Source organism: Lipophrys pholis, assembly GCF_963383615.2.
Source record: "Lipophrys pholis genome assembly, chromosome: 12".
In the NCBI taxonomy this organism is placed as follows: domain Eukaryota; kingdom Metazoa; phylum Chordata; class Actinopteri; order Blenniiformes; family Blenniidae; genus Lipophrys; species Lipophrys pholis.
The window spans coordinates 29,912,226-29,936,152 of NC_137641.1; the positions used below are offsets into that span (position 1 = coordinate 29,912,226).

Consider the following 23,927-nt stretch of genomic DNA (forward strand, 5'->3'; position numbering starts at 1 on the left):
CCTGGTCTCATCTTATCAAATCTTATCATATCTTGTTTATTCTTGTCTTGTCAGACTTTATGTTACGTTACGTTATGTTTTGTCTTACCTTAGGATAGACTATTAGGAGATAGGAGGGACTGTTAGGCGATAGGAGGGACTGTTAGGAGACAGGAGGGACTAATAGGAGATAGGAGGGACTATTAGGAGATAGGAGGGACTGTTAGGCGATAGGAGGGACTGTTAGGAGACAGGAGGGACTAATAGGAGATAGGAGGGACTATTAGGAGACAGGAGGGACTGTTAGGAGATAGGAGGGACTGTTAGGAGACAGGAGGGACTGTTAGGAGACAGGAGGGACTGTTAGGAGACAGGAGGGACTGTTAGGAGACAGGAGGGACTGTTAGGAGATAGGAGGGACTGTTAGGAGACAGGAGGGACTATTAGGAGACAGGAGGGACTGTTTGGAGATAGGAGGGACTGTAAGGAAACAGGAGGGACTAATAGGAGACAGGAGGGACTAATAGGAGACAGGAGGGACTAATAGGAGACATGAGGGACTAATAGGACGCACCCTTTCTTTTATTTTTAACGGTCAAAGTGAAACGTTGTCGTCGGTAATGTTCATGCACTGCTCAGCACTCTGTCCTCCTTATTTCATCAAACACTGATTTGATCACATTGCATTGAAGTGGATGTGTTTTACCTGTGGGGCAGTTCATCAGCTGCAGGACCAAAGGGCGACGGGTCACGATGCCAGAGCCACGGGGAAGGAAATCCCTGTGACACAAAGGACGAGGAAAACCATCAGTAAAACAAGAAAGTAGGAAAATGATTGCAGCTGCAAGAAAAAGCTTTTCCTCGGTAAAAGATAGAACACTGTCATCAGCATAGATCCATCCTCTACAGAGCACACACACAAAAGATTTTACTGATAATCAAAACTGTCTAATCGAGTTTCAACACTTTAAATTGAGACAGATCTCAAATACTCAAATGTTGGTTGGATATTAGTCCTTGTTATACTCTACATATTCATATATGTTTTTTATAAATACAGTGTAATGCTATTGAGTGTCTATTAAGTGTGTTACAGTGTGAACCGCTGCATGAATGAGAGCACGTGCACGTGTACAGACGACTGCATGTTTTCATGCTTTCTTATGCACAACACGCTCTTTTCTTCACAGCTGCTTATGCAACACGAGGGAAGAGCGAGCGGCTTCATCCGGCTGAACTGATGTGAAGAGACAAATCACAACGAGCTGCTGCTTTTATCGTCCAGCTTCACTCCCATGATGAAACGCTGCTAAACATCCTCAGGCACGGAAGTTTATCTTTCCTCCATAGTTGGTGTTTTCTGGCCTTTATGGCTCAGTATCATTTCATCATGACGTAACTTAAAGCGTTAAATAAAGAATGTTTAAAGACGTTAAAAAGGAGCTGCAATAGAACATCAGGTACGTTACGTTACGTTATGATACAATATGATACGTTAAGTTACGTTACGTTGTGTTATGATACAATATCATACGTTATGATACGTTACGTTACGTTAAGTTGCGTTATGATACAATATGATACGTTACGTTACGTTACGTTAAGTTGCGTTATGATACAATATGATACGTTACGTTACGTTAAGTTGCATTAAAAGGTGTCAAGTTACATTGCGATACGATATGATACGTTAATAACGTTAAGTTACGTTCAGTTACATTAAGTTAAGTTACATTACAATATGATATGTGTTCAGTTACATTAAGTTACAATACGATGAGAAACGAGTTCAGTTCAAGAGTTAAGATAAAATAAGATAATATGAATATTTATTTTCATCAATCAGTGACATAATAAAGCACAACAACATTATCCCTTCATCAACAACAGTACCAACAAAAATACTAAATGTTCCAGGATTACTACTGAAGATAACTTTTTCTTTTTGGTGTAAAATTCACTGAGATGTCTAAAAAGCTGTTTATTGCAGCATTTTGCTTACATGATTTCACAAACTCCCGCCGGCAGCATGGCTCTGAGGCTACTGCTAGTTATAGCTTATAGTTAGGTTTAATACCATCAAACTGCAGTTCTGCACATTTGAATCTTTTCCCAAACTTGCAGAATAACGTCAAGGTGGGGAAACAAAAAGAAAAGCCTGAAGAGACGTCATCGGAGCAAAACGAGGACACGGGAAGTGGAGGTCATTCTTGCAGAAGAGAGGAGAGAGACGCACTTCCTGTTAGTGATTCACTCTGCAGTGGAAAGTTCTGGTAGGAAAGAACTTTGAGCCAAAGATCCACTGCAGACTGAAGGATCTAAAACCAGGAGGAAACGGAGTGCAGCGTTCAAGCAGCGTCAAAATAAAGTACATCCACGAGAGAAAATTTGTTCTTTTATTCAAAATATTGATACTGTTTAATCTTCTCTATAATCTGATTTTAGAGGAGGAAGATGCTCTATAATCTGCATTATTATTATTATTATTATTATTATTATTATTACTACTACTACTACTACTACTAATCCCTCCTGTCAGTAATGGACTCTTTGTGTTTGACTCCAGTGAATCAGACTGAAGTTCTTTCATGATGCTGAGTCAGCGCGTCGCCTCATTTCCGATCCCCCCCAGTCGGACCCGGAGCCTCTAATCTGGCTCTAATGCAGCCGCATTAGCAGCACCGGGCTGGCTCTGTCCTCGCAGTCACACACACACACACACACACACACACACACACACACACACACACACACACACACACACACACACACACACACACACACACACACACACACACACACACAGCCAATGAGACAGCTGATTGCTGCCTGGTGTGTGAAGATTAAACCAGCAGCCAATAGGAGAGCAGATTGCAGGCCGGCTGCAGTCCAAACACAGATTAGTGGTCGTAATCCCCTTCAGCAGTAGCAGAACGAATCCTGTCCTCTTCTTCTATTTGCTTTAAATCATCATTAAATCACTCAGAGTGAGAGTGTGAGAGAAACTCAATAGAACAATACGGGAGAACACGGACATTGTAGTGGACAGACCACCAAGTTAGATTGTTATTACGGTGACTGTCAAAATAAAAGTCCCAGGAGAAAATGTTGTTCTGATCTCTACTCTCTACTGAGCATGTGCAGAATAACTATTTACTACATGTGCAGTAGCAGCGGGAATGTATTCTGAGTGTTGGCATGTTTCGCATGATAAACTTGTTTAAAGATAAAAACTAAAGTCACATTAACGTCATCAGTCTAAAGAAGCAGATTTCAGCTTCATGTCCTCAAAAGCTCCTTCATCTTGACACCGCAAACACTGAGCAAGAACAGCAAAACTCTTAAATCCACACCAAGGAGAGACAGAAAAGGCTGGTTTGACTCAACACTCCCATCTAGAGTAAAATGTTGGCATTACACATTTACCTATAAAGGTGCCTTATTATGCAAAATTCACTTTCTGATGGTTGTCTAACGGTGGTATCTGTCCTCTTAGCCTGCGAATGAAGAAAGTCTGTACCCTCCGTCACCTGCTCGCTCCATCTTTTCAGTAAACGTTTGCTCAAACAGGCCAGTCAGAGATTTTCCCTTCATGACATCATGCGGGGAAATAACCACTCCCTCTGGTAGAGGATATTCACTCTGACCCTCCCACAGGGACATTAGCTCTGCCCGCTAAATTTAAAAGATTTTATTAAATTAAAAGCGAGTGCCTCCTTTTTTTTGTCCTCAAACGCTACGGGAAAGCAGACACAGCTCATTAGCATTTAAAGGTACAGACACAGAAACAGCCTGTTCTCAGTAGAGCTCAGTAGAGGGACTTTTAGACTCGCTGGAATTCAGGTCCAAGGCTGGATTTGGGGAAATAAACTTTAAATACAATGTTGTTGGACGAAAAACTGAAAAACTGTATAATATGGGACCTTTAGAGCAGCTGAACTGAATTAAATCTGCTTTTGTTGTTGCATTATCGCACACAACCACACACACACACACACACACACACACACACACACACACACACACACACACACACACACACACACACACACACACACACACACACACACACACACACACACACTGAGGATCTGCATAACAGTGTAAAGGTGTGTTAATGCTGTGTGGACCTGATATTTTCAAATATTTTCAATCTTGATATTTATTAAATTATAATCCTACACAGTGCTAACTGACAGACTCTTGACTTTGTCTCCGTCCTTCTAATAATTACTTCTTTTCATTGATGACAGTCTTTTAAAATGAGGGTATTCCCAGAATATTATGAGGAACTGTGCCATAAGATTCACTTAGTGATCTAATTCAGCTCATCAAGTGTGAGAACATTAAACTAAAAAGCTATCTCATAGTCCTTAACAACTCCTTTTTGTCTTAGTTTCTTGCCCTTCGAGGTCGACTGAGTGGAGGATTGTCTGGCTGCCTCCCGCCGCAGCTCCTCCGGCTCTCTGCTGTTATGTAATGCATGAAACCCGCCGTAAAGCATGAGCTTAATCTTTGTGACGGGGGGGGAGGAGGAGAGCGAGGCGAGGCAAGGAGAGAAAAATGACTGTGTGCCGGCAGCCCACATCAAGTGCAAAACAAAAACAAATCTAACACTTCGGTCTCAAACAAGAAGCTCCTGCGCCTGAGAGCAAAGCAGGATAGTCAATCCTTCCATATTGTCTCCGGCTCAGGGTCACCAGGTCACCAAGGGGGTCACTACTCGCTTCCTCATTAGCCTCAAGTGCATGTTTTTGAAAGGTTTTTGAACTTGTTTCTGCAGCATCATTCAGACACGAGGCAGTTATTTTGCAGTACAAACGTCTTTCCACATGTACAAACTTGTGCAGGTATTTCTGTCTCACAAATCTCCCACAAATAAAACACGTTTTTACACCAGTCATGTCACTACCATACGAGTAAGGCCACATTTACACGTACCCAGGTATTTAAAAAAGAAACAGTGATGTTTGTCTGCATTTGGGCCGCGCATTCTCACATAAACGAGTCTCCACAAATGAGGATTCCTAAAAACCACAGTGGAGATTTAGAAAAACTCAACGTCTCTACATCTAAACGGGGGGAAGGTGGAGATTTACGTCCCAATCGGTGTGTTTGTGTGATTAGAAAGGCTCAAATAGAATCTTGTCTAAATTATGTCTTTGTATATATATACTGTATATCAACTCAAAAGAAAAAAACACAAACTATGCAATTAACATGACAGTATATATGATTCTATGGATTAGAATATAGTAAATGTATAAGAATAAAGTGGTGTAAAGTCAGTCTGAGTTGAGCTGTTTGGGGCGGAGCTGTCCATGGTGCTGAAACTGAGCAGACTCCTGCTGTTTGAGCTCTTTACGTATTTAATGACCACAGGCAGAGAAAACACACTGCATTTAACCTGGACCCACCAGAGATCAGATGATCCTCTGTGTTTTAACACAGTCCAAATAGCAAATATCAACAATTTATGTTCCAAAACCTTTTTATTTCTTTTCTTTTTTTTTACATTTCTGACTTCGAAAATTTGTCTTAAAAAAATATGTATATGTAATGATAATATAATGGAAGGTGTAAAAGTTTTGATGATACCAAATGGTATGAAGTGCTCCACAAAAAATTTTCTTTTAATAAAAAACGTTGTGTTTCTTTACTGTTATTGACCTGGAATAGTTAGTTTTAAAGAAAACTCCAGGCTGGGGGTGATTATCCAAGGTTAGTTGCTCCATAAAAGCTTAATGATAAATAAATAATACATTTTATTTGTAATGCACTTTTCTTTAAATTAAAAATTAAAAATCTCAAAGTGCTACAAGCACACCGTGAAAAAGAAACAACGCAAACCTTTAAAATTACAAAATTAAGAGTCATTAATGTGAGTTAAAAGCCTCTTTAAAAAGAAAAGGGATTAGATGTTTGATGTGTTTCATTATTATTATCATTATTATTATTATTATTATTATTATTATTATTATTATTATTATTATTATTATTATTATCATTATTATTATATTATTATTATTATTATTATCATTGTCATTATTATTATTATTATTGTTATTATTGTTGTTGTCATTGTCGTTATTATTATTATTATTATTATTATTATTATTATTCTCATTATTCTCATTATTATTATTATTATTATTATTATTATTATTATTATTATTATTATTATTATTATTATTATTATTGCACCCTGAGGACTGAACCTTCCACTTTGTTGTACTAAAATGACAGTAAATATCTGTTCTAGTCATTTGAATTATCTCAATTACGTTTCGTAGAAATCCAAATGTCAACCAACAACTGAATTCAGCCTAAAACGCAACTTGAATGTTCTTCAAATTTAACGGAAACTCGTTTCAAGGCAGATTGTTTTGGCTTCACGTGACTCCACACTCAGCAGCAGGCTGCTCACTGGAGCTCACTGTGGTAATGAGACCCGTGGGAATTTAAAACAGCCACAAACGGGGAGCAGCTGATTGGAGATAGAAGTCATACACCGATCAGCCACAACATTATGACCACAGGGCTAACAGTGTGTGGGTCTTGCTTACGGATTGACAACAAATCCTGATGTGTAGAACCAGCATCAGCATGAGAGAGGCTGCAGGTGTCCACCTATTTAACTTTATTTTATGATTCTATTTAGTCCATGCTACCAATTCAGTTTTAAGATATAAGATTCAAGATTTAAGATTCAGAATATAAGATATTAGATTCTTTTTCCAGTAAAATAATTACTTGACTGTTAAATACCTCCCTTGATTTTTTTCTATCTCCATACCTGCTGCCGTAATATATTTTTGCACAGATTGAGTCATTTACTTGTACAGTTGTACTTCACCAAGTAAAAACACAAACGTTTTATAGTAGATTGTTTTTATGTTTTTCTGTATAGGGCATATTGTATATTTTGCTTTTTTTTTTTTTAAACCTTTTTTGCTGCTGTAACGAGTAAATTTCCCTATTGCGGGATGAATAAAGTATAAATGATCAATCGATAAGATGTAAAATACAAGATACAAGATATAAGATATAAGAATCAAGATATAAGATATAAGATATAAGATATAAGAATCAAGATATAAGATACAAGATATAAGATATAAGAATCAAGATATAAGATATAAGATATAAGATATAAGATATAAGATATAAGATATAAGATATAAGAATCAAGATATAAGATATAAGATACAAGATACAAGATATAAGATATAAGAATCAAGATATAAGATATAAGATATAAGATATAAGATATAAGATATAAGATATAAGAATCAAGATATAAGATATAAGATATAAGATATAAGAATCAAGATATAAGATATAAGATACAAGATACAAGATATAAGATATAAGATACAAGATATAAGATACAAGATACAAGATATAAGATATAAGATATAAGAATCAAGATATAAGATATAAGATATAAGATATAAGAATCAAGATACAAGATATAAGATATAAGATATAAGATACAAGATACAAGATACAAGATATAAGATATAAGATATAAGATATAAGATATAAGATGTAAGAAGATACAGTATCTCTGAGTTTGTCTCAGTTTGGGCTTCATTGCTCACTAATCTGCCACTAAAGCTCTAATTGGAATAAGCAGGAGAAAATAGGAGAAATTAATGTGGCTGTTTGAGGAAGATGAAGCTGAAAGTCACATGTAAACACGGCGTATCGTACGAGCGTGAGCTGGTTCAGGCTGATAACACGAACACAAAGGTTCACCGCAGGAGGAGGAGAACGAGGAGGAAGAGGAGCAGGAGGATGATGAGGGATGCTGTGAAGAAGCTGCGGACTGCAGGTCTCCTCTGGTCGTGTTCAAATCTTCAAACTCCGCCCCCCTCTCTCGTGAACGGCGGCTCCCCAGGGTGAAGCGCCGTGATCAGGCGGTTTCCATGGTTACTACGTCTGCAGCCCAGCGAGGCTGTTTCAACACGACTAACTACTTTTAAAAAAAGCTCTTGAACAAGTCAAAACTTTCCTCTGGTAACATTAATTTATTAGAGCCTGTTTGTTCTGATGTGTGACGTCATTCAGCTGCACAAAACTCTAATTATCATATTGATCAAACTCAGTGAATTTGAACAATATTTTTCCGTTTATTTCTGTTTGATATTAATGAAATATGCCGATTTGAGCAATCCCAGTGTCCTCTCTTGACGGCACTCCTCACGGCACACGACCCCTTGTGCAACTTGTCATGATTTTAAACAAACTTTGCTTATAAATCACACCGATATTCGTATCGGGTCACTTTTTATTCATCGTCTCGATGCCGATTACGACCAATATGACGGCCGATACATCGTGCCTAACCCTCCGTATTGGTACAATATGGGGAGAAAAGTCGAGAATTATTTAAATATTTTGGATAAAAGCTTTATAAATAAACAGTTTTAAAGAAAACATCAGTGCAATTTCTATATTATGTCCATTTTGAACACTGTCTCCTGCTGCACATTGCAGCGGATTGTCAGAATACCGGGCCGAACACTGAAGTTATTTCATCTTTTCATCATTAAATCAACAACTGAATTGATTTCACCCAAAGATGCCATAAATCTGCCAGAAGATCAGAATTCAGCCTCGCTTCTCTTCAGGCTCCTTCCTTGGTTGCAGGATTTCTGCAGCCTTCAGCCTGCTTGTTTTTCACTCCTTCATTCTCATAGTATCGTGTTGATGCCACAGTGAAGTTGCGAGCAATAAGGTGCCAGCTCTCAGTGTTGCATCGGCTTGAATATCACGTTTTCCTCCTCTTTCTTTACACTCTGTAGGTGATTCAATTTGAAACGATACCTCCAAGTGTACTGGCATCCGAAAATCCAGCAAAATGTGAAAATTTGTCTTTTTCAGCTGTTAAAATCTCTTTAAAAACGTCTCAAATCCTGTTTGTATTCACATTATTGTTTGCAGAAGCGCGTTGCTTTTTAAAGCCACATCATTTCTGCAGCCTTCAGGTTGCAGGTTTTAATAAATTCAGCTGTAGCTCCCTCTCCCTGCTGCATCGTTTCAATATTTTCACTTCCTGTGCCTGTGCGTGGATCCTTCACTGGACAGATTTCACCGACATGTAAACAGTGGCTTTGCCTCGCCTCTCTGCTGTTAAGATGAGGATTAGTAGCCATGTGGTGAACTATATTAGACCTAACAGAGCGATGGGTCAGTTAGAAACCTCAGCCACAGTCTGATGCTCCGTCGCTCAGGGGGATAAATGACATCTTTGCTCGTAGAATGAGGCCTGGTTGGGTGTGGAGTGGGCGAGTTTGGCTGGGAGCCACAGTGTGCAGAAAAAGAACAAATCCTGCTGAATCACACATTATATTCTGCAAAAGGGATTAAATATAAAAAGAGGAAATCCTGAAATGAAGTGAGACACAAAAACCCGACCAACGGCCCCGTCCCGGTGGCCTGCAGGCAGTAAGCTTCACTTACAGCATTATAAGCACTGGTAGACAGATGGGTGAGCTGAGCTGGAAGGGCTCAAAACTCAGGTGGACTCTCGCTCATTCCCTCCCTGCAAGGTCATGCTGCTGCAGCATAACAGATCAGACTGTTCCTCCCACACACACACATCCCTCCTTCACTTTGTTTTGTAGCAGCAGCAGCAGCAGCAGCAGCAGCAGCAGCAGCAGCAGCAGCAGCAGCAGCAGCAGCAGCAGCAGCTGTGGCTGTGGGAGTGTTAAGAGAGAAACTGTTTCCGCCTGCAAAACTAAAAACTAAATCTGAAACCTCCACATTTTGCATTTTGTGGCTGATTAAATAAGTCCTGTGGGCAACAAAATGGTAGCCTGGCACAGGAACAACACGCCTGTAACTGTAGCCGCTGTACAGGAAGTCAACATCCCAGGTCACCCTCTGCCTCTCCAGGAGCCCGGATGCAGAAATCAGCACTTTGTCAGCAGCGACCACATTTGTCCGCGCATACACACACACACACACACACACACACACACACACACACACACACACACACACACACACACACACACACACACACACACACACACACACCTTTGTGTTGAGGGGAGTTATCTGAGGTGAACCAGAATGCATCATGCAGCAGATAAACTTCACTGGGGATTTGTCCAGGCCTGAACCGAATAATCTGCCTGCCTCGGTGGCGCGTTCAGGGGAGGGAAGCGGAGACATTTACGCATAGAAAGTGGTTGGATTTGGTGTAATTGAGGGGAGGGGGGGGGGGGGGGGGGGTGAAAGCTTTGCACCGTGATGTTGCATCAAAATCATCCATCCGCCCTGCAGCCCAACCACCCCCCATCCCCCCGGGGGTTGAAGCCACTTACCTGCCCACGAAGTTCTCCAGCACGGAGCTCTTCCCTGCGCTCTGGCCGCCCACCACGGCGATCTGCGGCAGGTCCAGGTTCGAGTTCTGCCCGATGGAGGAGAAGGCGTCCTGCATGCGGTTCACCAGAGGAATCAGGTCCTCCATTCCCCGGTTCCCCATGATGACACTGACGATCTGCCTCCCCGGTCGGAGCAGAGACGGTTTGGCTGGGTTGTTTTTATATCGTTGCGCCTCTCGGTGCGGTGCGTCCCTCCGCTTGGTCCGGTTCTCTCCTCGGCTAGTTCACTTCATGGACGGATCCTCCTCGGTGGATCAGATCACCCGATAGGAGAGTCTCTCCACCACCGGCAGGCAGGCAGCTCTCTCCTCTCAGCTGGAGGAGGAGGAGGAGGAGGAGGAGGCGCTCTTCTCAGGAGATCCCTGCAGTTACGCACAAAGCGCCGCTCGGTGGTGACACTGAGACGCCTCAAAAATCCATTTAGAGTAGAAGAATAGAATAGAATAGAACAAAAAATTTAATAAGTAATATTAAATATATACACCGCTAAACAGTGATTGATATAAGCTGCAGGGTTTCTGTCCTGCCAATAATGCAATAATACAACATAATACATGCAAATAGTCATAATTTCGGTCGTTTTCAATGTAGTAAAGCCAAAAATAACTTTCCCTTAGTGTAATAAGATATTTGATCCATTATCATTTTTTTTTTTTTTTTATCAATAATGTCATGATATCAGGGGTCGGCATCTAATTTTCTCAAAGTTCCACGAGAAAAACTAGCTCAACTATTGAGGCCCGAGACATGAGTTGACTTGAAGAAAGATTTCTTCATAAAAAATTTTTTTAAAAAAACACAATTTTTATTCATAACTGTTGCTCTGCGTCTTTGTCTGGAAATCTTGTTGACATTTTTGGATGGATGGATGGACGGACGGACGGACAGACGGACGGACGGACGGATGGATGGACGGATGGATGGATGGATGGATGGATGGATGGATGGACGGATGGATGGATGGATGGATGGACGGACGGATGGACGGATGGATGGATGGACGGACGGACGGATGGATGGATAATATCAGATAATGTATTATATTCAATACACTTTATAGTTGGTTTGAAAAATACGCTTTGAAATTATTTATCTCACACAAGAAAATCCAATGATTACTATTGATGCTACAATTAAAAGGGTATCCCGGATAGTTTTGTTTGGAAAAAAGCTTTTTCAATATAATATAATATAATATAATATAATATAATATAATATAATATAATATAATATAATATAATATAACAAATATGCCATAGACGCCACTTCTACGGACGGCCACCAGGGGGCGCCAGGCTCCGCTGGCTTCACCGGAGGCTGCTTCGGGTTCTTCGGCTTTATGTATGTTGCGCTGCAGTGGTGACATCGATTATTTACCTCCGTGCGATGATCTCTCTCGGAAGATAATCCATTGTTGTTGTTGTTACATCTTCTGAGAAGGACCAACTGACGGATAAATAAGGTAAAATATAATAAAACGAAACTGAATCGCTCTTGGCATTTATTATCCGTGCGTTAGCCGAGAGGCTAAGCTAACCCGTCGGGTTCAGTCATTCAGCGGTGGCTAACGTTAGCTTCTTAGCAGGTGTAGCTATGATTCATCCACTAAATCTGTGCATTTAGGTCTGTTTGGAACGAGGATGAGAACGAAACGTCTCGCGTGCACTTGTGGTGTTTTATCTGACCGTGGCAGAATATGAAATCGCACACAACAAACGGAGATTATTGTTAGCTCGCGTGCTAACAGAAGCTAAGTGTTGTCATGAAGCAGGAGAGCGACCTGTTGTCTGAGCAGCTGCGCACTCGTCTTATTCAACCTGTCTGCAGCCGCTTTTTAAAGCTGCACGTTGCACTATCTCATTGTAATGTTTCCCCTGTGCGTCGACCCAGGTACAGCGTGCTGTCGGCACCGCTCACCTCCGTGTCGGACCGTACCGGTGTGAGGTGCACGGCACCGGGGGTAAGCTCGGACCCGTGATGTTCAACCCACACATTCACCAGCAGCAGCACCATCAGCAGCAGCAGCAGCAGCAGTTCCACCAGCACCTCCGGCAGCTACAGCAGCTCTTCCAGCAGCAGCCTCCACCTCCTCCTCCGCCGCAGCCACAGCCGCCTCCGGGGCACCATGTCCCGCATCACCACCAGACACCCCGGTAAGACCGCTCACTCGAGGCCGAGGATCGAGGCCGGGCCCTCTGGATGACAGGCAGGATCTCGATCCGTCAATCTACTCGCATTTCTCAACAATTGTTATATAGTGTCATTGTAAACTATAGCTTTTAATTTAAAACTCTTAACAAATTCATATATTTGGATTGAACTGGGTATTTGCATATTGGACTGTATTAGATCCTGAGTATCATAAGGCCCGGGGCCATTTGTGGCCCTTTGGTTCTGCTGGTCCGGTCGGCAAAGTGTCACTGGGAAACTCTGAGGTCCCGGTTCCACGTCAACGTTTTCAAGCAAAAACACAAAACTTTAATTTATATTTGGAGTTCTGTTCACACAATAATGGTGCTCGGAGAGACTGGAAGCTGCTTCCAAAGTGAAACTTTTTGACAACGCTCCGGCTCCGTCATCATGCACAAGACAGAAAACACAACTTTCTGAAAACATTCATCCTCCACGCAGATGGTGGAAACGCTGCTGCTGCTGCACATGCGTATCACGGTCACAGTATATAATTCTTCTGCACGTGTGCGACTAGATGGACAATAACGACAACGGCAGCTTTCGGAGTGTCGAGACTCCTGGAATGGATAGTTTTATAGTTGACAGTCACCCAGAATAGCAAACTAATGTCTTCATCTGTCCATACAAATGTCCATGTACTTCCATTGTTATTGTTTATAATGTATTATTATCCGCTCATGTGTGTGTGTGGTTTCATGACAAAAACAAATAACAGCACCCACTAGTGGCCCAACATGCTCACTACACCGTTTTCAGTCATTTCCGCGTAAACTGACACCTTTTTCAAAATGTCATGAAACTTCTTAAATGAAAACACAAAAACGTTGTGTAAACAAGCCCTGAATCAAATGAAAGTTACTCTATATGATCCATGCAATATTATCGCGTTATCTTTGGCGTTATTCCATTTAAAATCATCAAAGTTGGTTTGTTATTATTCATTACTATACAATTGGTTTCTATATGGTGTCTGGCACCTCTGCCAGCAGAGCAAACAAACTTATAAAATTGTTATCTGAGGACAAATTGATGCTGAGCAACATTAGCTCATAAAAATTGTCCCACAAACTGCTTTTTAATCACGAGATAATTTTCTTCTGGAGCAAAATCAAAGTCAACTCGTACCTCGACCCTTCACACTAATGCTCATTTCCATGTGATTTTCATGTGGAATTGATTTTTCCACCCCTGCTATATTGAATTCTATTATTTTCTATGTCACTTGATCAACATCCAACACCAGTAGCACCTTATTGTTGTTTAACTTGTTTTCCAAATGTGTCTTAACAAGTTCATGGTGTACAGTGACCTTTGGTGCCCTGAAAGGTTCTAATAAATAAAATTTATTATTATTATTATTAATATTAATATCAGGGCTGCAGAATATATCGTTATTGCCAGATGTTGAGTGGCTTGATTATCTGATCAGTTATTTCCATGCAAATTCAAAAAGACAGAATCTGACATATGAATAAAAACAATTAATTGCAATCTACAAAGAAAATGCTATCAACTAAAAAAAATAATAATAATAATAATTTTTTTAATGGGATCGAATAGTTTCATTCTGTCGTAGCTGGTGGCTAAAGAATTCAGAAGCACAAAAAAATTAGAATCAAGGGAAAATGACCAAAACAACAAAGTTTATAAGCTGCTCCATTTCTAAAGCATTGATGGAGGGAAAAGAAATCTGTGTTTTTACATATTTAAATATGTAAACTCCTGATCGTCGTCAGTAGTGAGTGTACAACCTTTACCTTTCTTTCTGTAATCACGTCACTTTGGGCCTCCTGCCAGTAACAATCAGTCCAGACCATCTCTGATCTCAAGTTAATTACCCAGAATAAAACAAAGTCCATTGTGGGATCGTATTATTTTCTCCACCAGCTTTTCTTTATCCGTTTTTGAATTCTCGATTAACGCAGATAGTCATTACTGAGAGGAATAAACTCTTTTATTATAATTATCATTATAATCAGGGTGTCTTTTTATGTTTTGCCTCCTTTTCTTTGACAAAGCATCTTCAACTGTCAGTTCACCTGATTAATGTGTTCAGATTGAAGAAATTATGTAGATCTTAATAATGGGTTATTCAATAATTAGTGGCTCTCGATTGGATGTTGAGAAATCCAGTGAGATATTTATCCCTGTTTAAATATTTTTAAGCTAGAAATTGTGAAAAATGTGCGCTTTTTTTCAGTACAATGCATTTTAACATATATTATTACATGTAAATAGTGCATAAAGGTGTTTTAGAGTTGCTTTAAAGTATTAAAATATAATTTTGATAATCTGGTGTGTTGAATGTTGAATAAATGCACTTTGAAAGGTTATGAAGGTGTTTTATCAGGTGAATTTCCCATTTTAACAGGTTCTTTGTTTGTTGAAACTGACGTTCCATGGTTGTTTCCTCCCCCTCTGGTTTTACTTGTTTTCTCAGAGCGATGCCCGTTCCTCCTCAGACCGCCCCTCCGCCCAGGATGGTCAACCTGTGTCAGGCCACCCAGACCACCATCATCGCCCCCAACCCCATGCTGCAGGGCGCCATACTGATGCAGCAGATGCAGGGTATCGTTGGAATAAGAGCTTTTATTTTTACCACGTAACACAAAGTAGTCACCTCAACCTCCTGCCTGCTCCCAGGAGTAGTTGGTCTGGTCTCGTGTCGCTATGGTAACAATAAGCAGGACTGTTTAGTACAAATAGACTCGCTGGTTGCTATAGAAACGCATTGCTGTGGTGGTCAGTTCAGGAAAGCTTCAGTTAGGCCTCGTGTACACACCGAAACTTAACAAAAGTTTTGCATTTTCACTTGAAAACGTCTCGTAAATGGTCTTGGTTGTTGGTGATTCCCAAAAATATGGGCTGTGACCCCCTGCTGGTCTGCAGTGGTATTGCAGGGAGGCCGTGAGGTTGTTTAAAACCACGACATAAAGTTTTTTTGTATTTTGATATAAATACAAAACTATACACGGACATAGAGGGAATGAATTCTTCATTCTTCAAAATTTTGAAGTGTGTTATGTTGTGCTTTGTCTTTCTCCCAGGTAACATGCGGAGCTTCGGGATGGGCGGACAGCAGTTCAGACAGTTCTTCACCGCAGGAGCCCGGTCGTCCCTGCTTGGCCCGGTTCCCATGGGCATGGCCATGAAGTCCCCCATGATGGGTTTCCCAGCTGCCCGACCCTACCACCCGCACGCTCGCTACTACAACAACGCCACAGCAGCCCCCGCCGTAACCTCAGCAGCCCTCTCTGCTGCGCCCTCCGCAAATACCTCGGCCTCGTCTTCTTCCTCCACCTCGGTAAATTTAGTCGTCATAATGAGTTCGCCATCAGAAATACTCTTTTTTTGTGTGTGTCTGTTTAAACTCCCATCTTGTGTTGTTTGTGTCTCCGTCTGCAGGACTCTGCAGCTCGCCAGCCTGACCGGAAGAGGGACAGCGATCAGCTGACAGCAGGAAGTACCAACGACCCACCAGCAGGAGCAGCAGCGAGCAGCACTGAAGCTTCGGACAAGGACTTCACAGGTAGAGCTGCAGCTACAACGTGAACCAACTAAATATGAATAACTGAACTTTCTTCTCCTTCTATTCACACATAATCCAGTTTAATGACACTGATTCACCTAAAATTAATGTTTTATTATTATGATTATTATTATTTTCATAGCATTGCATGCATTCATGTCATTGTCAGTATTCACCTCAGATGAGTGACAGTAGAACAGAAAATAAAATTATATATTAAAACTAACTTAACATCAATTCAATGCGGGGGGGGATATTAGAACAGGGATGCAAGAAAAATGGATAAAATTAAAATTCCATCGCCATTGTCGGGAGATTATCTTGTGGCCTCCTAATCCAAAACCAGTTTGCCTCGTCGCCGTATAGGAAACCCACCTTGACCATATCTTAAAAAACTTTAAATTTAACACGAAGGTAGTTTTTTCCATTAGTTATATGTCGTTGACTGTGTCAACACATTCTCTGGCTATGAAATTTACCACAAGATCAGGAAGCAGAGGTGTTGGATATTTTAACAAAGATGTTAAGAACATATTTCGCTGGGATTGGCTGCAATGGAAAGTCGCAGTGAGGGTTAAGATTGGGTAAAAGATCGACGAGATACTTGGACGGTTTGTCAAGAAAGACTGAGTTGATTTTCATTAAATAATATGCAAGATTTATTCCAGGTGTTCTTATGTTCTTCAACAAAATAGAGCTAAAATGGTCAGAAAGTGCTGAGAGACGATGGCGGCAGTCTGGGAACATTCAGTTTTATTAAACTTGGTTTTAAATTGAGATTGTAATAGTTTACAGTACTGATAGTTTAGTTTTGTGAAAATATCGACTTATGGTAAATTGTCGTTTTCCCTTGTCTGCCTGTAGATGGCGCTGTGGCGGGAGTGGACGGGTCCGTTGAGATCCCAGAGGAGGAAGAAGATGGACCAGTAGTGAAGAAACAGAAGACAGACGGGTGAGAAAACTGCTCTCATGCTGCCGCCGGTTCTTTGTCTGGTGGCGACCAGAGGATTCAACGGGACCGAGCCACAGATGCCGCCAGTGTTTCGGACTAACTGGTTTCCCATTTAACTGGTGACCGGCTTCCTCTAGCTTCCCCTTTTCACTTTTAAAAAAAACCGACCTAAATCCGTAGCTGTCCTGGTGAACGCCGTTTAACCACATTTCCATTAAAGTCTAACGTAGGGTACCGTTTGTTTTTGTTATTGTAACATCTGTCGCCGCTAACGGCTGGTGGCAGAGGTCGGTCACCAGTTAAACCAAAACACCGGACAGAGTAGCGCGTAATGTCAACAAAGCATGAGTGGAGACAAGGCGAGTGGGGCTGAGTAGGAGGGCTCAGGATCGTTTAACAACGACGAGTTTTGTCTTCTTCCTCTCAGGGAGGATAAATCTAAGGAGCCGTGTTTGGTTCAGTCCAACACTAATGCAGACGGCGTCCTTTCCAGTGAGTTGAACAGCAGCGCCATGATCGTCCAGTCTGAAGGTAAAACCCGCCGACCTGATGATCCAAGTGGAACAAAAAGATTGATTCTGAGGTCTGGAACCGAGTGTGGATCAACTCTGTGTGTCTCAGACGTTCCTCTGGAGGACGGAGGCGTCGCCGGGGAAACGGCTGACGACGGCGGGACGGCGGAAGAGACGAGAGCCGATGAGGTGAGGAAGGAAATACACTGAACTGCCTGAACATTATGACTTAACAATGATTTTATCTTTGTCCAAGTGTCTGTAATGACGAGGTCTTTTTTTGGTTTTCGAACAGCGACTCAGACTGTTAGCTGGTGTTTCAGATTGTTTTCACATCTCGGCACCAATTGAATTTCTTTATTTGTTTATTTTTTCCTTAAAAACGGGAGTGTCAGACACATTTTAATTCAGAGGCCACCCACGGCCTAATTTCATCCAGAGTGGGCGGGACCAGGAAAACATCGCCACAATAACCTTTGAATTTAAAGTAAAAGTTTTTCTCTGTAGTGGCGCAGAGTGTACGTGACGATAACGTCGATATATTTTCACCAAACCAAACATTTACTATGGAAAATTACTGTAATCTAAACGTAAAGCCAATTTTAAGGAAATCTTCTTGTACAAAATACAATAAATGTCCCCCAAAAAACTTGTTTAAATTGTTTTAGAATAAAAATCTCTGCTTTCTTTTAAATGTTGACGATTTACTTGATTGTTTAATGGCTGGATTGGAACCTTTTTTCGGCCGGTTATGGCTCAAGGGCCTTATGTTTAACACCTATTTTAAAGTCTTGTTCTTTATTCAGTCTGTACAGTATGTTAATTCTGATATTATATCTATGGAAAAGAGGTTTAAAAAAAGCTTTATTTTCAGGGTTTTTTCATTTTATAGTGTTTCTCATGGGGAAATTGGTTTTGGCTGCAGAAAAACGTTCACGTATTATAAGAAGACAATTCTCTGGTTTAGATTCACACATAAAAAAGTCTGTATTTTTGATAATATTTGGAGGTATTAGCAGTGCTCAGTCAAGATTATAGCGTCAATAAACCATCTTTTTGTATACAGACCGATGTTTCAATGGTCTTAATGTTATGGCTGATTGGTGGGAACGCACACGCAGATCTGACCTCTGACTCCGTCCCGTAGGCGCGCAGTCGTCTGGCCCCGTCGCCCTCCGTCAGGTTGAGCGAAGACGACCCGCAGCCGGCGCTCCCCGCCGACGACTGTCCTCTGGCGTCGCCGGAGAACCAGGACGAGGACGGCGGCGCCGAGGACGCCAACAAGTTCTACTGCTACCTCTGCAGCATCACCTGCCACAACCAGCATGTAGGTCCAGACGCCAGGACACACGGCGGAATCACCGCGCCGCTCCAGCTTCGGCCTGAAACGTCACCGACGTCTCTCTCTCCGTTTGTGTCGTTCACAGAACTTCAGGAGTCACATGAACAGCATTTCCCACCAGCAGAGGATGATGGAGATTCAGCACATGAGCAACGCCTGCCTGGTGACGCTGCTGCCTCGGGTGCAGGAGTCTCTGCAGGGGTCCGTTCAAAACAAACAAACAAACAAAAAACTGCATGTCACTTTCTATTCCCGAAAGACCCCGTTTACACGACAACGGTTCAAGTGAAAACACTTAGTTTTTTCGTTTTACCATTAAATGTTTGTAAAACGGCGTCCGTTTACATGGAGACGCTGAATGTGGACTGGGAGTCGTACCGTCGTACCGTTCTGGAAGCCGCCATTGTTGTTATTGTCCCTCTGCTTGTGCGCGTGCGGGTAAAGTATTTACTACGGCCGTGGTGCGCAGTAGCAGCGTTTCCGCCGTTTACATGGAGTCAGACCATTTTCAAAAAGTTGCGTTTTCCTTTGTTTCCATAGAAACGGCATCACAATGTGAAAAAAAAAAAAGTTCTTCATTTCCATGGAAATGAAACATTTTCAAAGTTACATTTGGCCTCATTTCCATGAAGACGGAGTTGTACAATTTTTTAAAAGTTACATTTCCCTTGGTTGCCATGGAAATAGAGTCGTAACATTTTCAAAAAGTTGCCTATTCTTTGTTTCCACAGAGACAAAGTAAGCGTTTTTGGAAAAGTTGCCTTTCATTTATTGTTTCCACGGAGTCGGAAAGGTTTCAAATAATTACATTTTCCTTTTTCTCCACACGGTCAGGGTGTCTTCGAAAAAGTTCCATGTTCCTTCTTTTCCACAGTCTTCAGGGGATTCAAAAAGTTCGACCTTTGGAACCGTTTTCAAAAAGTTGCGTTCTTCAGTCACTCCCAAGAACTGTTGTCATGGAAACGAACACCCAAAACATGACTAGGTTGTTGCGTTTTCGCTCCGACGTTGTCGTGTGAACGAGGCCCAAAACCTCACAGCAGCTTCTGAAAACGTCTCCGAGCAGAAACTTTTTTTTTTTTCTTTTCCTGCAGAGAGAAGAAGTCCGACTCGAAGCGCTCGTGTCCGACGTGTCACACACATTTCACCGGCAGCACAGCGGCGCACCGCCGTACCGTGGAGCACAAAGTAACCAGCTGCTCACTGAACACAACCGCATGGATAGTTTGAAGGGCTCATATTGTGTAAAATCCACTTCCTGAAAGTTTCCCAACAGTACTACTCGTCCCCATACCTGGACTGACGTCCCAGAAGTGAAGACAGTCTGTCCTCTCTGTCCCTGGCTTGTTTCAGGTTTTAAAAAGTGTGTTGCTCCAACCAGCCAATCAGAAATCAAACCCTATATAGTGTCATCAGGGGTTCAGCCAATCCCAATCAAGGTAGGCCCTCCCTTTGACTCCTCCCACAATTAGACAGCTCTGCCCTGGCACATGGCACCACGAGAGGAAGTACTTCCTCCTCTTCCCAAGATGGGCATGTGTGGGCGGAGCCAGTCCAGCTCACACAGACACAGCAGATTCTGAATGCAGCTCCTATGATCCAATATTCAAATGAGGAAAATCAAGGAGGAGCTAGAAACTTAGAATACTGAAGGTTTCTGGAGCGACCAGACCAGGAGGAGGAGGAGGATAGGAGAACTTTAAAATACATGATAATAAATTAAAATCAAAAGGTGTGACTCTGCCTGTTTGTTCAGCTCGCCAGCAGTACGAACATCTCCTCCTGTGCCGTCTGCAAGAAGCACTTCAAGACGCCTCAGGCCTTTCTAGAGCATCTGCAGTCACAGGAACACAAGCGGAAGGTAAAAGGATTTTATTTTGACGTAGTCGTGCTTTTATAACCTGTTTTCCCATGAATCGGCGTTTTGTTTCTCCAGCTTCAGGAAAAAGGATGCGAGGCCTTGAGCAAGCTGGCCGCTCTGGACACTGAAGGCTTCTCGCCGGAGGAGGACGAGGCAGGAAGTGACGTGGAGGGGAGCGGTGACGGAGGTCAGGGAGGCAGACGGGTAAAGTTCAGCTTTAATTTCCTCCTCGTTTTGCAATGAAATTAAATCTGTGATGAAACTGTTTTAAAAAAAAATCTCCATCGTGCTTTAATGTTTTTTTTTTATTTCCATCATCGCAGGACGTCTGGTCCTCCCTCAAAGAGGTGACTCTGGACGACATGGCGAGCGACAAGCAGCACGACCCCAACACCGTCTACGGTCCGTCTTTAACCCCCCCCCGCTCCCCACCCACCTCTGTGAGGTCACACTTAATGGACGTCTCTTTTGTCCTCTTCACCGCAGGCTCCAGTTTTTTAGTCCCGGTCGCAGGTTTTATCTGCGGCCTCTGCGACAAGTTCTACCACTTCGAGTCGTCCGCTCTGCACACTCACTGCAAGTCACTGAAGCACTTCGAGAACCTCAAGGTGGGTTGGTTGGTTTGTTTTTTCATCTCAAAATGAATAAAATTCTTATTTTTAAGATAATGCAACAGCTATAGGGGAGGGTTTCCTGACGTTTCACAGGAAGGTTGAATTAGAATTGGTTTTAAGTTGAGTTTGTTCTCTCGACTACAAATCAAGTCCGGGGAGAACGTGGACTTCGTGGTTGTTATCGTCCATCTGCTCGCGCGTGTGCAGAAGAGCGAGTCGTAGCAGCGGCGTTATTACATATACTTATATACAGTATTTGAGTTTTCAGTGTCTCCGAGCGCCGTTGTCGTGCCTTGATGAGTTTGTGCGTTCTAGAGGTTCTTTGATTTTAGTTTCCTGAAGACTTTAGTTTGATGAATCCGACTATAAGGGTGTCGGCGTGTCGCTAACGTGGAGGAAGTAAAGCGTCGCCGTTGAGGAACCTTCTTGTTTCTTCATGTTTCTCAGAGGTACAGAGCGCTGGTGGGACAGAAGGAAGAAGCCGTCACGTGTCCCGGAGAGTCTCCAGAAACCGCCGCCGACTGTCCGCTGGACTCGCTCGCCGACGACGACGCCCTGGAGCCTAGCGATGCCTTGGAGCCCGGTGACGCCCTGGAATCCAGCGACGCCTTGGAGCCCAGCGACGCCCTGGAGCCCAGCAACGCCTTGGAGCCCGGCGACGCCCTGGAGCCCGGCGACGCCCTGGAGCCCGGCGACGCCATGGAGTCCAGCGACACCCTGGAGCCTAGCGACGCCCTGGAGTCCAGCGACGCCCTGGAGTCCAGCGACGCCCTCGCCCAGCTGGAGACGTTAACCCAAGTGGAGGAGGAGGAGGAGCCTGAGCCGCCCTCGCAGGACGACACGTACCGGGACTTGAGCCTCCTGGAGGAGGTGGAGGAGATGTTCTCCCGGGAGAATCCGGCCGGCGGCGAGCAGGTCCCCTTCCTGGAGAGTCTGGCCGAGGAGCCGGCCGGCGGCGAGCTGGAGGGCGAGTCGGAGTCCGGCGCCGCCATCGTCCCCGAGGAAGAGGAAGAGGAGGACAAGGAGGCTCCCGCCGCTGCAGGGAAACGAAACGCCGCCGGGAAGGCGAAAGCGGCGCCGAAACGCAGGTCAGGACGGGCCGCTAACAGACGCTAAGCGGCGCGGCGGCTCGGAGACGGAACAAAACGCGGTAGAGTCACACCCACAGGACAGGAAGTGAGCGTGTGAAGAGCTGCTTCATGGGGGAAAAAAACACCCTGAGACCAAGATGGAACACGGAACCGCCTCGCTCTAACAACGGGAACCGGAACGGTGACCCCTGCTGGTGAGTCACCGCCACAATCTGGCAGGGCGGAGAATTAAACGCGACGGGGAGGAAGTTAGTGATTCTGGGAAAACATTTCAAACATCCAGCCGTTCATTTCAACCCCTTATGACATCAACACGTCGACGCCCACACACACACACACACACACACACACACACCCTGTTTCTTAATGCATTTTTAACATATCGTATCCTACTTAAGTCAGTGGCGGTGAACAGCACCACCTAATGGACAATAACCAAAAACGGATGACCCGACGCCACGGAAAGGAACAAACACAACGCTTCAGTAAAAGTTTGCTACGTTCTAAATGGTAGATTAATGTTAACGCGCTCAGCTCCTTCATAGCCTTTTTTCTTTTTTTTTTTAACAAATTCATTGTGAACTTCTACATCTTCACACTAAAACTCCAGGAATATGTGGATTTGTCACTATTTCTAGGTGATCTGATGATTTTCACATTAATTCCACTCCTGAATTTATTTAAAATGTGCCTCGGATTAAGAAACAGTTTGTTTTTTCTGTGACTGGCTCACATGTTTGTTCATTTCCCACCCTGAAGCATCCAGACGTCCACCAGGAGACTCGATTTGATAATAAAAAATAAATAAATAAATAAATCTTGGACGTAAAAGTGGAACCGTCGTCCACGTTTCCTAACCAGGTAGCTGATGATGCTTTTTTTTAAATTTTCATTATTATTATGATTATTATTAGCGAGCTGAGATGTAGAGTGTAACCAAGCAGATTATTTTTTTTTTGTTTTTTTTTAAAACGGAAGTGCGAGAGTGGTGAGAAATGCTGCATTTTGAATCTGATCGTACCGCCATCCCGGGCATTTTGTTTTCAGTTTTTTTTTTTTTTTTTATTACTATTTCTTGACATTGTTGTGGTTTGTTTCAGAGGTCGTCGGTCGCTCAACTCTTACCATCTGCAATAAGGAAGTTTTTTTTTTTGTGAGTGTGTGTGTGAGAGTAGGAGTTAGGAAGAGAAATCTCAACTTAACAACCAAACCCTGTTTCACAGCCGTGAGAGATCTTTTTTAATAAAGAAGTGCGGACCCCCTCCATAACGTAGAGAGAGAGAGAGAGAGAGAGAGAGAGATCAGCTTCTGACACTGAGACGAACAAACAGGTGATGTTTTCTAACTGCTGGAGGTTTAATGTATTTTTGGATGTTTGGTTTTTTTTTCCTCTCGGATTGGGAGTCATCTTAATTTATATTAAAATGTCTGACAATTCCCCGGCTGTGTGTTTTTTT

General features: G+C 42.7%; 2 protein-coding genes across 2 annotated transcripts in view; one reads left to right on the forward strand and one right to left on the reverse strand.

Annotated features, from left to right (window-relative positions):
* dnm1a (dynamin 1a) overlaps positions 1 to 10,752 on the reverse strand; it is a 58,768-nt gene extending 48,016 nt beyond the window's left edge. The window contains exons 1-2 of the mRNA XM_080477238.1: positions 10,317 to 10,752; positions 686 to 759 (exon numbers count right to left, since the gene is read on the reverse strand). Coding sequence (XP_080333364.1) covers positions 686 to 759; positions 10,317 to 10,477 — 235 coding nt within the window. The 5' untranslated portion in view covers positions 10,478 to 10,752. The remainder of the gene's footprint in view (positions 1 to 685; positions 760 to 10,316) is intronic.
* A 939-nt stretch (positions 10,753 to 11,691) lies between these two features.
* Positions 11,692 to 23,908, forward strand: ciz1a (cdkn1a interacting zinc finger protein 1a). The gene is made up of 16 exons (XM_080476743.1): positions 11,692 to 11,838; positions 12,267 to 12,529; positions 15,010 to 15,137; positions 15,617 to 15,873; positions 15,975 to 16,098; positions 16,963 to 17,050; positions 17,478 to 17,581; positions 17,672 to 17,751; positions 18,710 to 18,889; positions 18,990 to 19,105; positions 19,999 to 20,092; positions 20,661 to 20,765; positions 20,841 to 20,969; positions 21,089 to 21,167; positions 21,252 to 21,373; positions 21,827 to 23,908. Exons 2-16 carry the CDS (start codon positions 12,354 to 12,356, stop codon positions 22,493 to 22,495), a joined length of 2,451 nt encoding a protein of 816 aa, XP_080332869.1. The 5' UTR covers positions 11,692 to 11,838; positions 12,267 to 12,353; the 3' UTR covers positions 22,496 to 23,908.
* Positions 23,909 to 23,927: the final 19 nt, after the last annotated feature.

What these genes read in the sequence shown, in the direction of transcription:
- ciz1a (XM_080476743.1), top strand. Translation starts at nt 12,354, where the DNA reads ATGTTCAACCCACACATTCACCAGCAGCAGCACCATCAGCAGCAGCAG. An exon ending in ACTGATGCAGCAGATGCAGG is followed by an intron (nt 15,138 to 15,616) that starts GTATCGTTGGAA and finishes TCTTTCTCCCAG; the next exon opens with GTAACATGCGGAGCTTCGGG. An exon ending in GTGCAGGAGTCTCTGCAGGG is followed by an intron (nt 19,106 to 19,998) that starts GTCCGTTCAAAA and finishes CTTTTCCTGCAG; the next exon opens with AGAGAAGAAGTCCGACTCGA.